This window comes from Cucurbita moschata, unplaced genomic scaffold (assembly GCF_002738365.1).
Source record: "Cucurbita moschata cultivar Rifu unplaced genomic scaffold, Cmos_1.0 Cmo_Scf00045, whole genome shotgun sequence".
Classification (NCBI taxonomy): domain Eukaryota; kingdom Viridiplantae; phylum Streptophyta; class Magnoliopsida; order Cucurbitales; family Cucurbitaceae; genus Cucurbita; species Cucurbita moschata.
The window spans coordinates 130,616-144,019 of record NW_019268561.1 but is presented as its reverse complement, the minus strand read 5'-3'; the positions used below and the strand labels follow the sequence as shown (position 1 = coordinate 144,019).

The window sequence follows — 13,404 nt, the reverse complement described above, 5'->3', positions numbered from 1 at the left end:
CTGTTTTTTTTTTTTGTCAGGTGGGATGGGTAGAGGGGAGATAAATGTGGGAAGGGATGAAAGATTAGTGGAGAGAGGTGGGGAAAGATTTTTTTTTTTTTTTTTAATTTTAATTAATTAATTAATTATTATTATTATTATTTTAACTATTTTTTTCTTTATAATTTTTTTATTTTTTTATTTTTTTATTTATTTTTGGCTATTATAGCTACTTTTTGAATATTTTTCTCCAAAGAGTTAGAGAAACAATGAGCTTAGAAAAACTAGAGAAAACGATGAACCTCAAGGGATATTTTTCTCTCTCTCAACTATTCTATGACTTAGTGTTATATTATGATATGTCGTGCACACAATGTTAGCATGCTTGTTTTCAAGAATGTGAAACGTTGATACCTAAGAATGTATTCATGATAATGTTTATGAAAGAAAGTTGTATGATTTGCATATTATATCATTTGTAGCTATGGGAACCTCATGCATTTTTGTGTCATTTGCATTAAGATACTTTTCATTATGATTTGTACGGATGCGTACCTTACAACATTATATTCGTCATGATGTTATGATACGATATAGTACACAACACATTACTATGTAGGCTCTATTTCCTCCATAATTCTAGCAGCGTGAGTGTACACTAGCTGAAGGGTGACTTAGGGGTATGTATATGCTCGCCTAATGGGTTCACCTGCGCGTATGTCTGCCATGTATAGAGAAGTATTACACATCAAACTTTAGCTCGAACAGGAAAGGAGAGTTCAAATCAAGGAGAGTTCAAATCTAAGAAAGGAAAGGATCTTTATGAAAGGATAGGTCCCTCTATAATTGATTGTGTATGCATTTCCTTACCATTGTACTCCTTAAATTACTTAAGCCATGTATTTCTCTTACTTTTCTTGTAAAGGCAAGATACTTTTGCACCGATAATGACATCGCGGTGACGACCATGAGAATGAAGTTAGGATAGATGCATTTCATGTTATTTGTAGCCTTTATCCTTTATGTTATAGTAGGGTTTAGGGTGGACGGGTACTTATAGTAGAGGCTCAATTTATTTCTAAAATTTCTCAACCTTTCACCTAAAATATCTAAATCTTTTTACTAGATATAATATCTAGGTATCTTCATTCCTCAAATACCTAAATCATTTTTGTAAAATAAATATACAATTGGCTCATACAATTATTGGGCTTGACCCTATTGTGCGAGTGATGATATTTTAACACTCTCCTAATCACTGGTCCTCATTCGCTGCACACTGTTGAGTTGACAGCGAAAGCTCTCATGTTAGCCCTTTTATAAACAAGTTTGCCACTTGATCTTCTGTCTTGATCTACTGCATCTCGAATTCTTCCTTCAAGACTTTCTCTATAATAAAATGGTAATGCATTTCCCCATGATTTGTTCTAGCATAAAATCTCAAATTTTTTGCTGGGCGAATCGCAACTTAGTTGTCACAATGAAATGGTATTGGATAGTCAAGTTTCTGATGTCAATCTTTTATCAAGAGTTTCAGCTATGTACTTTCCTAAGCTACTCTGTACTTTGCTTCTCTAGTTGACAATGATACTATTGGTTGTCTTTTGCTACACCAAAAAATTGTTCTTGAATCAAGATTGAACACATACCCGGTACTTGACCTTTTGGTATTGTGATATCCTGCATAGTCAGCATCATGATGTCCAACTAGCTTGCAGTCTTCACTTATTTTGTACAAAAAAATCATAATTGATTGTACCTTTGTCATATCTCAAGATATGTCGAGATGCATCCAAATGAACCTTCTTTGGACTTTGCTTGTACGGACTAATGACTCCAACTTCATCTACAAATCCATTTGGTTGGTTCATGTTGATCTCCCGATCCAAATCTTCAGGCAAGAAAGCATTCTTCATCCACCTGCCATAATTTCCAATCTTTATTTACTGCAAGTGCTGGAGGAACTTGTACGATAGTGATCTTCGCCACTAGATTAAAAATTTCATCATAGTCTAGTCCATATTCTTGAGAGAACCCTCACGCTATTGGTTGAGTCTTGTATCTTTTGATTGATCCATCCAAGGTACACTTTATTTTGATAATCCACTTGTAAAAGATGAATTTGACATCTCCTAGTCTTTGTACTAATTTTCCTATTTGATTATGCTCCAAGGGTATAATTTCTTCCTCCATTGTCTGTTGCTAAGCCATATTTTGTGATGCTTCTTCATACGTCGCTAACTCTTTAACTTCATCTTCAATAATAGTTGTGTTGGAATACTTTGGATTCTTTCTGATCGTCTGAGTTGTTGAGGTGCCCTTTGTTTTTCGCTTGGTTGACTCACTTCTTGCTCACCAACACCAGTGTCATTTGGATCTTCAGGCACATCAACACTTAAGCAAATGAGTACAGTTTGCTCCCCTATTTTCTGTGGTAGAATTTCTTCAATGTTGTCCAAGTCTGATAATACTTCATTCTCCGAGGACCATCCTTCTTCCATTGCGTCACTCAGATCGTCAGTCATGTGGTTTGAGCATCTTGAATCAATGATCCAGTCGTCCTCCTAATCGATATGTTCTCCCATTATTGTCATGAGCTCTAGTTCGTCTTTTTCTATGCCACATATTGCCTCTACATCTCTAAATGATTCACTAACCAAGTTTAAACTTAATCATTTATGGGTAGAGATCATGAATAGAAGAACCTTAATCATTTATGCTTTTCTATTCTCTCGATGTTGTGCAAAGAGCATAGAGTATCTATACTGGAGAAGACACTAACAAATTTTCTAAACTTTCTTCACAAGTTAGCACTACTAACCATTCTCTCACATTTTTCACCTATTTTCGTTACTTGTTTAGAAAGAACTATCTTACTGTTCATCTCGTTGTGAGTTGATTCTAATGGAATCAACTAAAAATAGTTACGAATCACTACCAAACTCTCTAAATGATTCACTAACGAAAGTTTAAACTTGTCGTCCATTCAATAAACATGAATGAAGATTTTGGAGTAAAAATCTCTTACACGGACTAGAAATTTATATTTAACAAACAGCATTACAATATTACAAGCTTATTTACTCCTAATTTCAACTTAATCAAGCTTTCCAAACTGTACAATCTCTTCTAGTGACTGTCTCAATGATTGCATTAATCATTAACCAGACAAGACAACAAACACAAACCCATATTTCTAACTATAAACTGTCACCATACGTCATGAATACTTAATCTTCTACTCTAATCAAATAACAATCAAATCTTAAACCATTTAAGACTTAATATTTGCTTAATCATGGCAAGACGATCCAAATTCCTTTGCTATAAGCAGCTCCGAGGCATCAATTTTGCATTAGCGGATCCACGAACGTTCTTGCATGACGACATGGCTGCTTTGTTCTTATAAAGAAGCTTTATGTTTTGTAGCTTTATCTCTTTGCATGGATTGGTAACGCTGCATTCGAAATTCACAGCTTTTTGTGTTGTTGATGTTCCTCGAATATTTTTGTACGTAACTTTGCTGATTTGTATGCCCGAATTCTTTCTAGGACAACCTTTGTCGTCGGGGCAATAATTTTGGTCGATTATGATTGGATTTTTGACATTGTTCATGATAATGTTGTCGAAGAGGATGTTCCGGACAAAGCCTTTGCTTGGTCTAGCCCATGTTTTTATCCTTATGCCATTGTCCGACCGTGTGAATATTGAGTTCTTTAAGGTTATGTTTTGAACTCCATCTTCGTTGAAGTCCTTGCCCAAGCTTCCAATGCTGTTCCAAAGAAATGTTTGGTTCTTTTTACGGTTAGAATTCAAAATAGAAGCCTCCAAAAGAAGGAACTTCAAATCAAAATTGAGCAAAGTTTATTTACCTTATGCCATGGCCTGGTCCACATTTGAGATTAGTCATGAACAAATTATAAGTTCCTGGACCAATTGATACACAATCGTCTCCTGTTTGTAGTGTACTATCTGTGATTGTAACATCGCTAGAAATTTGAACGTGAATTCCATCTGTGTGGGGGCTTTGATCGGGAGCTATTGCCTTCACGTTTTGAATAAGCACCTTCTTGCAGCCATTGATTACGAGATGAGTTTGTTGGCTATTGATCGACGTTAATCTACTGATCACGATGTTGTTGGCCCAATTGAATGTCATTGACTGCATTACTTACAATATTTTAGTAACCCGTTTACTTTTGGCTAAATTCATAAAAATATCTTTGACTAATGGTATGGTTTCCTTTCAAAATTAAAAGTAATTTAAATTTTTGTAAGACAAACTGCATGTATAGATTACGATGATTTAAACTTATCGTAATCCATGTTACGGTAACGACTTTCCACAATAGTATGATATTTATTGTCTACTTTGAGTATAACCTCTCATGGCTTGCTTTTGGCATCCCTAAAAGGTCTCATACCAATGGAGAAGTATTTCTTACTTATAAACCCCTAACATTCCCTAAATTAGCCAATGTGGGATTCCCTTCCAAAAATCTTCCCCTCGAACAAAGTACACTATAGAGTTTTTCCTAAGGCCTATGGAACCCTCGAACAGCTTCCCCTTAATCGAGGCTCGACTCCTTATCAAGAGTCCTCGAACAAAGTACACCCATTATTCAACACTTAAGTCACTTTTGACTACACTTTCGAGGCTCACAACTTCTTTGTTCAACATTTGAGAATTTTATTGACATGACTAAGTTAAGAGCATGACTCTGATATCATGTTAGAAATAACGAGTATCCACAATGGTATGATATGATCCACTTTGAGCATAACCTCTCATGAATAATTCCTTACTTATAAACTCACGATCATTCCTTAAATTAGGGAAGGTAGAACTCCCTCCCAACAATCCTCAACAACCCATAAGAAAAAAAACATCAAAAGCTTAAGAAATTTGAAAATTCTTGTTTTCAAATTCAATAGTGTAACATACCGGAGCTCCAACAGGGCAACTCTTCCCAGATCTCTTGCACGCCCAATAACTTGCACCTCGCGCATCAAGAGTACCGCCGACGACAGAAACTTTGTTAACTTTAGAGAACAAAATCCAAGAATTCGAGTTTCCAAGGCCACGATAATCCGAGGGAGCGACAATAGTGCCATCTATTCGGAATGTGATTTGGTTCTTACAAGGGCCTTTGAACACAATGCCTTTGAGTAGGAACCTTCCCTTAGGAACATAAATGGAAGAAGGTGCAGCCGAGTTACAAGCAGACGCCCAAGCCTTGAGAAAAGGGGCAGTGGACACCGTTCGGCCATCAGGCTTAGCTCCAAAACTGACAACATTATAGCTACGAGCACTCAATGATGGTGGGAAGAAGATGATAATTATAAAGAGAAGAGAGAAGGGAAAGTTGGTCATTTTGTTTATGATATGTTTGTGTAAGGAAATGGGGTTTATATAATGTATGAGGTTTGATGAACAAAAGAAGCAAAATTGAAAAGTCAAAAGAGATGCATGTGGCGTACATGTTAGAAGCACAAGGGTTTAGGGTCAAAATGGATGCATGAACGTAACATGGCGTACATTATGAACATGTCTTTATTGTATGGTATGTACGTTTTGTTTCAAATCATTACTCTAAGCTTTCATGGGATTCCTTGGAAAACACTGCAATAACAGAAATCTTGATGGGTTTTCAAGAAACATTTTCTTAATTTTCTTCATTCTCCTCATTGAAAGAACATTTTTTTTAATCTTTTGATGGAATGAGAGGTTGTAACGACCTACTATTTGAAGATCTTGAGCCATAAATTAATACTAACTAACGCCAAAGTTAAAACGATTTAATAATATAGATCCTTTAAAAATGTGTATTGTCGTACAACCCATTAGCTGCATGGAAACGGGTTGGATCGTGGCCCTTAGAGGGACTATATGGACTTAGGAGGTACTCAGGACACTCCTAGGCTAGATATACATGTAGTCTAAGATAGCATTGCAGAGGTAGCGCCTCATAGAAACCCTTAGGTATCAAATGAAAGGACGGAGAATTAATGAAGCGCCAAGGAGCAAGCTCCAAAAAGCACGTCCCAAGAGCATGTCCTAAGGGACTAAGACCAGTACCAGACATCCTAGAGCCAATTAGAAGACCATGAGAATTCTGTTAAGTTTGATGTGATGAGAGCCTCGAAGTAGGTGACATACTAAGTATAATTTTTATACTCATCCCAGTTTTTCTATTTTTTTCACGTGTTCGCAGGTTGTCAGTCGAGGTAGAGGAGCGTTTGAGAACTGTGTGGTCACAAAGGGGTCGTTCTGGAGCGTGAGTCCCTTTTCGATTTTTTGGAGTCTTTTTAAATTCCATTTATATTTGTATTATTATTATTATTATTATTAATTTTTTTTTTGGTTAAATTTGAATCCTAGATCTTCCATCTTCCGTCGTCTTCCGTTATAATTTTATTTGGATTTCCATCTTTTATTTTACTTTTCTTTTAGCTTCTTTCTTTTTATTTATTTTCGCTTTCGCCTTTTTGGTCACGGGCTAATTTTCGAAGCCTCGAAAATTGGGTCAAATGAATTAAATGAGTGATATAAAAAAGTTTGAGAGAGTTAAAAGGTCGATGAGAGACAAAAATTTATGGGAATAAAGAGTGTAGAGAATAAATTTATAGAAAAAATATAGAGAGAAAAAGAGATATACCAAATTTTAAAGAGAGGAAAATAGTTGAAAAGACCGAAAAAAGTTGACAAAAATCTTAGAGTGATGAAAATGTTCGAGAATAACACACAATTTAAAGAGAAAGAGATTAAGACAATATGTATGTTTGTCATCTTGCCACACCAGCTCATATATCGATGAGGCTTAAAGATAGTAGAGAGTCAACATCATGTCTCCCCTACAGTACATTTTAAGATATTTTTAATCCGACCCTCATGCCCATCAAATGATGAGGAGTTATAAATTGATATCGAGCATCTGTGTGGTGTTTATTGACACCAGTTATGGCAAACTTGTATCGGACAATTATAAGCAGTTAACTCTAGACATGCTTATTCAAAACAACGTTGAAGGTCATGGCTCGGAGTCCATTTGAACCCATTAAACTTGTCTATCACAATATATTAACCACACTATAAATTTTAGTCTTATTGAGTCTTAGCTTGTAATTTTAATAAATGGTAAAGAATAATATTTTTAAAAACTTTTGTCATAGATAAGATACACAAGGAATAAAGAAGAATTTTGAAAATTGGATGAACCAAAATCTAAAAGCTACGGGAAATCACTTTTATATCTTATTCCAAAAGTGATTTGTTCTAAATTCTTGGAGTTATTATTATTATTATTTTTTAATTATTTTATATAATTCTAGTTATCAGGTTGGTTTAATAACTAAAATCTCATACAATTAAGCATCTATCGTTCACAAATCACAATGCATTAATAACATTAATTGCAAACGTCAAATATTCTGAATCTTTGTAATAATCTTAGGGTAAGATAAGATTGGGTTGCAACCCTATTTTTCGGTTACTTTGGTTGTCCTGACAAAAAGATGTTAACCCCGAACCAACTCGAATTTTTAGTTTTATAGGTTATTATGCTCGAACCTTAATTTTTGTGGCTTCAATTATTAAGGAATAATAGGAGTCTACAGGAGTTGGGTTGGAGAAATCTTTTGAACCAACTCGAAATTAGGTTGATGATGGGTACAATCCAAATAAAGTTTCCAACCCGACCCTCTATTTATAGGTTGAGTTATTTTTTTTTAATTATTTTATAAAATTCTACTTCTCATGTTTCATAAATAACTAAAATCTCATAAAACTCAAATATCTAATATTGACACGTCACCATGCATCAATAATATTGGTTGCAAAGTCAAATATTCTTTATCTTTGTAATAATCTTAAAACTAGGGTATATCGTTGGGTTGTAACCCTATTTTCGGGTTACTTAGGTTGACGTGACAAAAAGATATTCACTCACGAACCAACCCGAATTTTTGATTTTATAGGTTATTATGCTCGAGCCATATTTTTGTGGTTTCAATTATTAAGGAATAGTAGGAGTCTACACACGACCAGTTGGAGAAATCTTTTGAAACCAACTCGAAATTAGGTTGATGAACGGAGCAGCTCAAATAAAGTTCTCAAACCAACCCTCTATTTTTAGATTGGGTTGAATTAAATTGTACCGCTGTTCTTTTTTTACAAAATTCTTCTATTAATAACTAAATTCTCATAAAATTAAAATATAAGTCACAATCCATCAATAACATTAATTGCAAAGTCAAATATTCTTAGTATTTATAATAATTTTAAAGTAATGTAAGATAGAGATGAGATGCAACTTTATATTCGAGTTGCTATCATTGACCTGATAAAAAGGTGCTAACCCATGAATCAATCCGATTTTTTGATTTTTCGAAAATTCAATTCAACTAAAATAGAAAATATATCTAATCCAATCCAATTTTTATAGTTCAGATCGGGTATAAGTATGATGAAGTATTGAGGCATTTCTTAAGAGAAAAGCCATATCATGACGAGTGATAAGCCTCATGCTGTGTGCATCCCAGCTCCACTTCTAAGTCATGTTATGGCAATGCTAAATGTTGCAAAACTTCTCCACCAAAGAAGCTTTTTCATAACATTTGTCATCACAGACTATGTTCATAAGCGCATAATCAAGTCTAGAGGCCCCAATTCTCTTGATGGCATTCTTAACTTTCAGTTCAAAACCATTGCCGATGGTATTATGCCGCAGGGCACTGATATTGAGGCAGCGCAGGACTTGGCCTCTCTTGGTATAGCCATTTGTAACAATTTCTTAGCTCCATTTTGTTGCCTACTTTCTCAACTCAATCATGAGCCTACACCGCCAGTTGGTTGTATTGTTAGTGATGGTTGTATGTCGTCGTTCACTATTAAAGCTGCCATGGAATTTAACGTTCCTATTGCACAGTTATATATACTTAGTGTCTTATATAGGTCTTTTTAGTATTATTTTTAAGGTTTTAAGTTACAATTTAGTTAGTGGTATAACGCTTCATGCCCTTAATCAGGATTTGGAATCCGCATACCTTAAGACCTCATTAATCTTAGTGACATGGTCACCTTACTTACTTCTTATTTCTAAAAGTGAATATTGTCCCCACAGACAAGTACGGATTATTTCAACATGTTTTGTTCTCACTTATTTTAAAAAAAAATTCTTAAGAGGTCATCAAACGTAGAATTACTCAAAACAAAACACATTTAATTGTAGAGTTCTTACAATTGAGTCATCGAAAAAGAAAGTGTATCTTGTTGGTATAGGTAGTAACATTCAGTTCTTTTAAGTTTTTCTTAGTTACATTTAAATGTGGGCTCGATTCATGCATGTACCACTCTTTTACTCAAGTGGTTATTATTGTATTGAAGTCATGAGCTTGTTTCTTTGCATTTTTTGTGTTTAGAATTACGTACTAAAGTTGTGGAATGATTCAATCCACGAATTTGAAAGTGAGTTTTTTTTTCTTTTCGATTTTGATCTTGATGAACATGATAATTCATTTCAAAACTTTCAATTGAGTTTATTCCTTATCGTTTTTGGATTGATTCATGCAGATGAGAGCTATTTAACCAATGACTATCTCAATACTACTATAGATTGGATTCCAGGAATGAAGAATATAAGACTTAAGGATCTACCAAGTTTCATAAGAACAACGGATCTAAATGATAACTTTTTGAATTTTAAGGTCGAGCAAACAAAGTGGACTCGAAAAGCATGTGCTATTATATTGAACACTTTTGATGCACTAGATCATGAAGTTTTGGATGCTCTTTCTTCATTGCTTCCTCCAATATATACTATTGGTCCACTTCACTTACTTTCAAGGAAAATCAAGGACCAAAGTGAAGAAGCAATAGCTACAAATTTTTGGGAAGATAATCATGAGTGCATCACATGGCTTGATTCTAAGGAACCTAACTCAGTGATTTACGTAAATTTTGGAAGCATGACTATAATGACACTTGACCAAATTACTGAGTTTGCATGGGGACTTGCAAACAGCAAAAAACCCCTTTTTATGGATCATAAGGCCTGATCTTGTCAAGAGCGATTCACCAATTTTATCCCATGATTTTCTTAAAGAAACAAAAGGAATTGGGATGATAGCTAGCTGGTGTGCTCAAGAGGAGGTTCTAAAGCACCCATCAATAAAAGGGTTTTTAACTCATAATGGATGGAATTCAACCCTTGAAAGCATATGTGTTGGAGTGCCAATGATATCATGGCCATACTTTGCCGATCAACCAACAACTTGTCTATATTGTTGTGAAAAATGGGGCATTGCATTGGAAATAGATAATGATGTGAAGAGAGATGGAGTTGAGAATTGTATCAAAGAGCTAATGGAAGGAAAGAAAGGCGAAGACATGAAAGCCAAAGTGATGGAGTTGAAAAGCAAAGCTGAGGAATCATGTAGACATGGAGGCTCTTCTTACCTTAACTTAGAAAAGCTAATAACTGACGTTCTACTATCAAAATGCTATCGTGAAGTGAAGTAGTCGAAGTCTTCCCTTTAGAACAATAAAAACTTTTATTGAAATACAATGTCGTTTTATATTTAATATTTAATGATTTAGGCTTTATAATTTATGAACCTTTCGAGTTCGTACTTAATAATATAGTGTTTATTATGTTAATAGATGAGCCCATAAACCAAGGCGATAAGATGCATCATATTGTGAAAGATTAAGGTGAGAAGTATTGTTCGAGTAAACCTAAGGTAACAATTATATCATCTCAAATGAGATATATCCTCCATTTATTTCTACATTTTAAAAGTTTGAAAGTTGGTAAGAACAGAGGCATCTCAATCATATAATTACAATGATATGATATTGTCCACTTTGAGCATAAGTTCTCATGGCTTTGCTTTGGGCTTCCCCAACAGGTCTTGTACCAATGGAGATGTATTCCTTTACTTGTACATCCATGATCATTCCCTTAATTAACCGATGTAAGATTCACTTCCAACAATCCTCACACATGCATGAGATTTAGTATTCGTCTGCCTATATAAACCTTGTCTAGCATTGTTTTGAGATGTGGAGTAATTGTCACTTTGTTTTTGTGTAGAAAGCCATTGAGAGTAATTTTTTTGAGAGACTTTGTAGTGTGAGAGTGTGAGAAATATACTTTTAAACACTTTGATTATAGTGATTGGCTAACCCGTGGATGTAGGGAAATTTCCTCTCTTCAAACCACGTAAATTTTTGTGTCTCTTTGTTTAATTTCTGTTTGTGGGTGTGTGAGTGTGATCGAATTGGGATTCACCCATTTTATGGATCATAAGGCATCTTGTCAACCGTGATTCACCCATTTTATCCCATGAATCACCCATTTTATCCCATGATTTCCTTGAAGAAACAAAGGGAATTGAGAGATAGCTAGCTGGGTGTAACGATTCAGATTTTCCATTTTTGCCTTGTTTGGTTAAGATTTTATTTTTATTTCAGAAGATATTATGTTATATATTTATTCGGGAAAAAGTGCAATTTTCAAGAAGGAAGTTATTACCTAAAAATAAAATAAATAATTAAATGTAATCCCCGAAAATAGAAAGGATTAGTGCTCAACTTTTATTACCTAAGAATATTCCTATTTATCTGAGTTTCCTTATCCTAAAACGCTAGAATGCAAATGTCTTCATATTATTTTTATATTCTCATGCCCAACCTTTTACCTCCATTGAAAACAATTTTCTCTCCAAACTTTCCTCCGGAACGTTGGGGTTGCTCTTCGGAGGAAGAATCGAGTAGAAGTAAGGCATTGATGTTGGGATCATTGTGTCAAAGAAGGTTGACCGTCAGAAATTGGTGTTGAGGACGTTGTGGGATTGTCGTCGCGTCGCCGGAATCAGTGAGGCGGAAACTAGAGTTTCGTCGCTTGTCGGGTAAGGAAGGCAAGGTTTTTGGAATAGGGTTGAGCCGTAGACGCACACTCAGCAGCTCTGGCAGCTTTGCACGCGTACACAGTGCGGGTCAGCTCGCACGTGTACGAAATCGGCTCGATTCCGTCAATTCCCGCAGCTCGACTTGGCGGCTTAGTTGGCCGGCTCGGCAACTAGGCTTAGCGGCAAGGTATCACTATAATATATTGATTCCAAGGTTTTTGGCCCCTCCAAAGCTGTTTTTGCCCTTAGTTTTACCATCCGAGGTTAGTATGATTTCTAAACGTTAAAGACAGATTAGGTCAGAGGTTTATTTTGATAAATAGCATGAGGTTTTGCTAGGGTATGTTATGAAAGGTTCTAAGTTTTTATGTGGTTATTATAGGACATATTTAACCGCTGGGATTAGCTCGTTGTGAGTGACTTCAACCAAGACCATCGAGGTAAGTGACCTTACTGTTGGAGTTAGCTTACTACGTGTTGTATGATGGTGCGTGCCCTGTGGCCCCTGCATGCACCATATTTATGTGATATGATTATGTAATGTATAGATTGTGTTGACTGTAGATTATGTATGCTATGTGATGTATGAATTATGTTGATTGTTGACTGTTTATGTTATGTGAAGTTATGAATGAGATGTTAGTATTATATGCCATGAATATGTTGATCGATGCCATAGATACACGTAGAATTATCGAGTCATGTCATGAGATGTTCATGCAACTGGAATGTACTTTCATGTTATGTAATATGCCACGTAATGTAAGTCATGTGAGACGCCATGTGATGTAAGAAACGTAAATGCGATGCTAGCACTGCTTATGTAATGCCATGTTAGATATGTTAAGGGATCTCGTGCATATATGTATGTCACGTGCATCGGGATTCTTCCCCTTTATGATACGAAAGAATGAAATACGATATTTATGTTCGCCATGATATCATGCGGGCCCTTTTCTGTTCTGTGGTGTCCGGCGACGTGTAACACGTTGTGTCCGACCAAGCTAGGCCCAGGGGGTATGTATACGAGCCCGCCTGGTGGGTTCATGTACGCGTACATGGGCCATGTGTGAAGGAGTACCACACATCCAACCCTACCCGGAATAGAAAAGCGCCCAAGGCTATGAAAAGTTTATGAAAAGTTAGGTCCCGCTTATATGTTGCATGTGTTTGCATTCCTAACCCCAATAGTGAGGTGACTTACTGAGTATTTCATAAAATACTCAAGCCACGTGCTACCTACATTTTTCAGGTAAAGGCAATGCGCCAATGTACGGTTGACGGTGGAGCTGAGGACACCATGAAAGTTGGAGATAGATATTTTTAGGAGTTTACCTTTATTGGACTGTTTTAAGTTATAACATTGAGTATTGCTTTATTTAGATACATTTTTAAATTCGGTTATTGAAGGTTTATTTCTTGGAGATAGGTTGTTTTGGAAAGACTCCTCCAAGATTACTTTTTTTATGAACTTCCGCTTAATGAGTTATGTATGCATGTGTGACGTCACTAATT

General features: G+C 35.5%; 1 protein-coding gene, 1 long non-coding RNA gene and 1 pseudogene across 2 annotated transcripts; 2 read left to right on the top strand and 1 right to left on the bottom strand.

Annotated features, from left to right (window-relative positions):
• Positions 1-3,017: 3,017 nt before the first annotated feature.
• On the bottom strand, positions 3,018-5,356 carry LOC111434630 (polygalacturonase-like). Its single transcript, XM_023072092.1, has 3 exons — positions 4,925-5,356; positions 3,852-4,141; positions 3,018-3,751 (listed from the first exon to the last, which is right to left on the bottom strand). The coding sequence occupies exons 1-3, from the start codon at positions 5,351-5,353 to the stop codon at positions 3,304-3,306; spliced, it is 1,167 nt and encodes a 388-aa protein (XP_022927860.1). The 5' UTR covers positions 5,354-5,356; the 3' UTR covers positions 3,018-3,303.
• A 3,127-nt stretch (positions 5,357-8,483) lies between these two features.
• On the top strand, positions 8,484-10,504 carry LOC111434617 (annotated as a pseudogene).
• A 1,621-nt stretch (positions 10,505-12,125) lies between these two features.
• On the top strand, positions 12,126-13,173 carry LOC111434619. Its single transcript, XR_002708977.1, has 3 exons — positions 12,126-12,152; positions 12,272-12,329; positions 13,142-13,173. It is a non-coding gene; the product is annotated as an uncharacterized LOC111434619 (long non-coding RNA).
• The last annotated feature ends 231 nt before the right edge of the window (positions 13,174-13,404 follow it).

What these genes read in the sequence shown, in the direction of transcription:
- LOC111434630 (XM_023072092.1), bottom strand. Translation starts at nt 5,353, where the DNA reads ATGACCAACTTTCCCTTCTCTCTTCTCTTTATAATTATCATCTTCTTC. An exon ending in GTTGCCCTGTTGGAGCTCCG is followed by an intron (nt 4,142 to 4,924) that starts GTATGTTACACT and finishes TAAGTAATGCAG; the next exon opens with TCAATGACATTCAATTGGGC. An exon ending in GGACCAGGCCATGGCATAAG is followed by an intron (nt 3,752 to 3,851) that starts GTAAATAAACTT and finishes TCTTTGGAACAG; the next exon opens with CATTGGAAGCTTGGGCAAGG.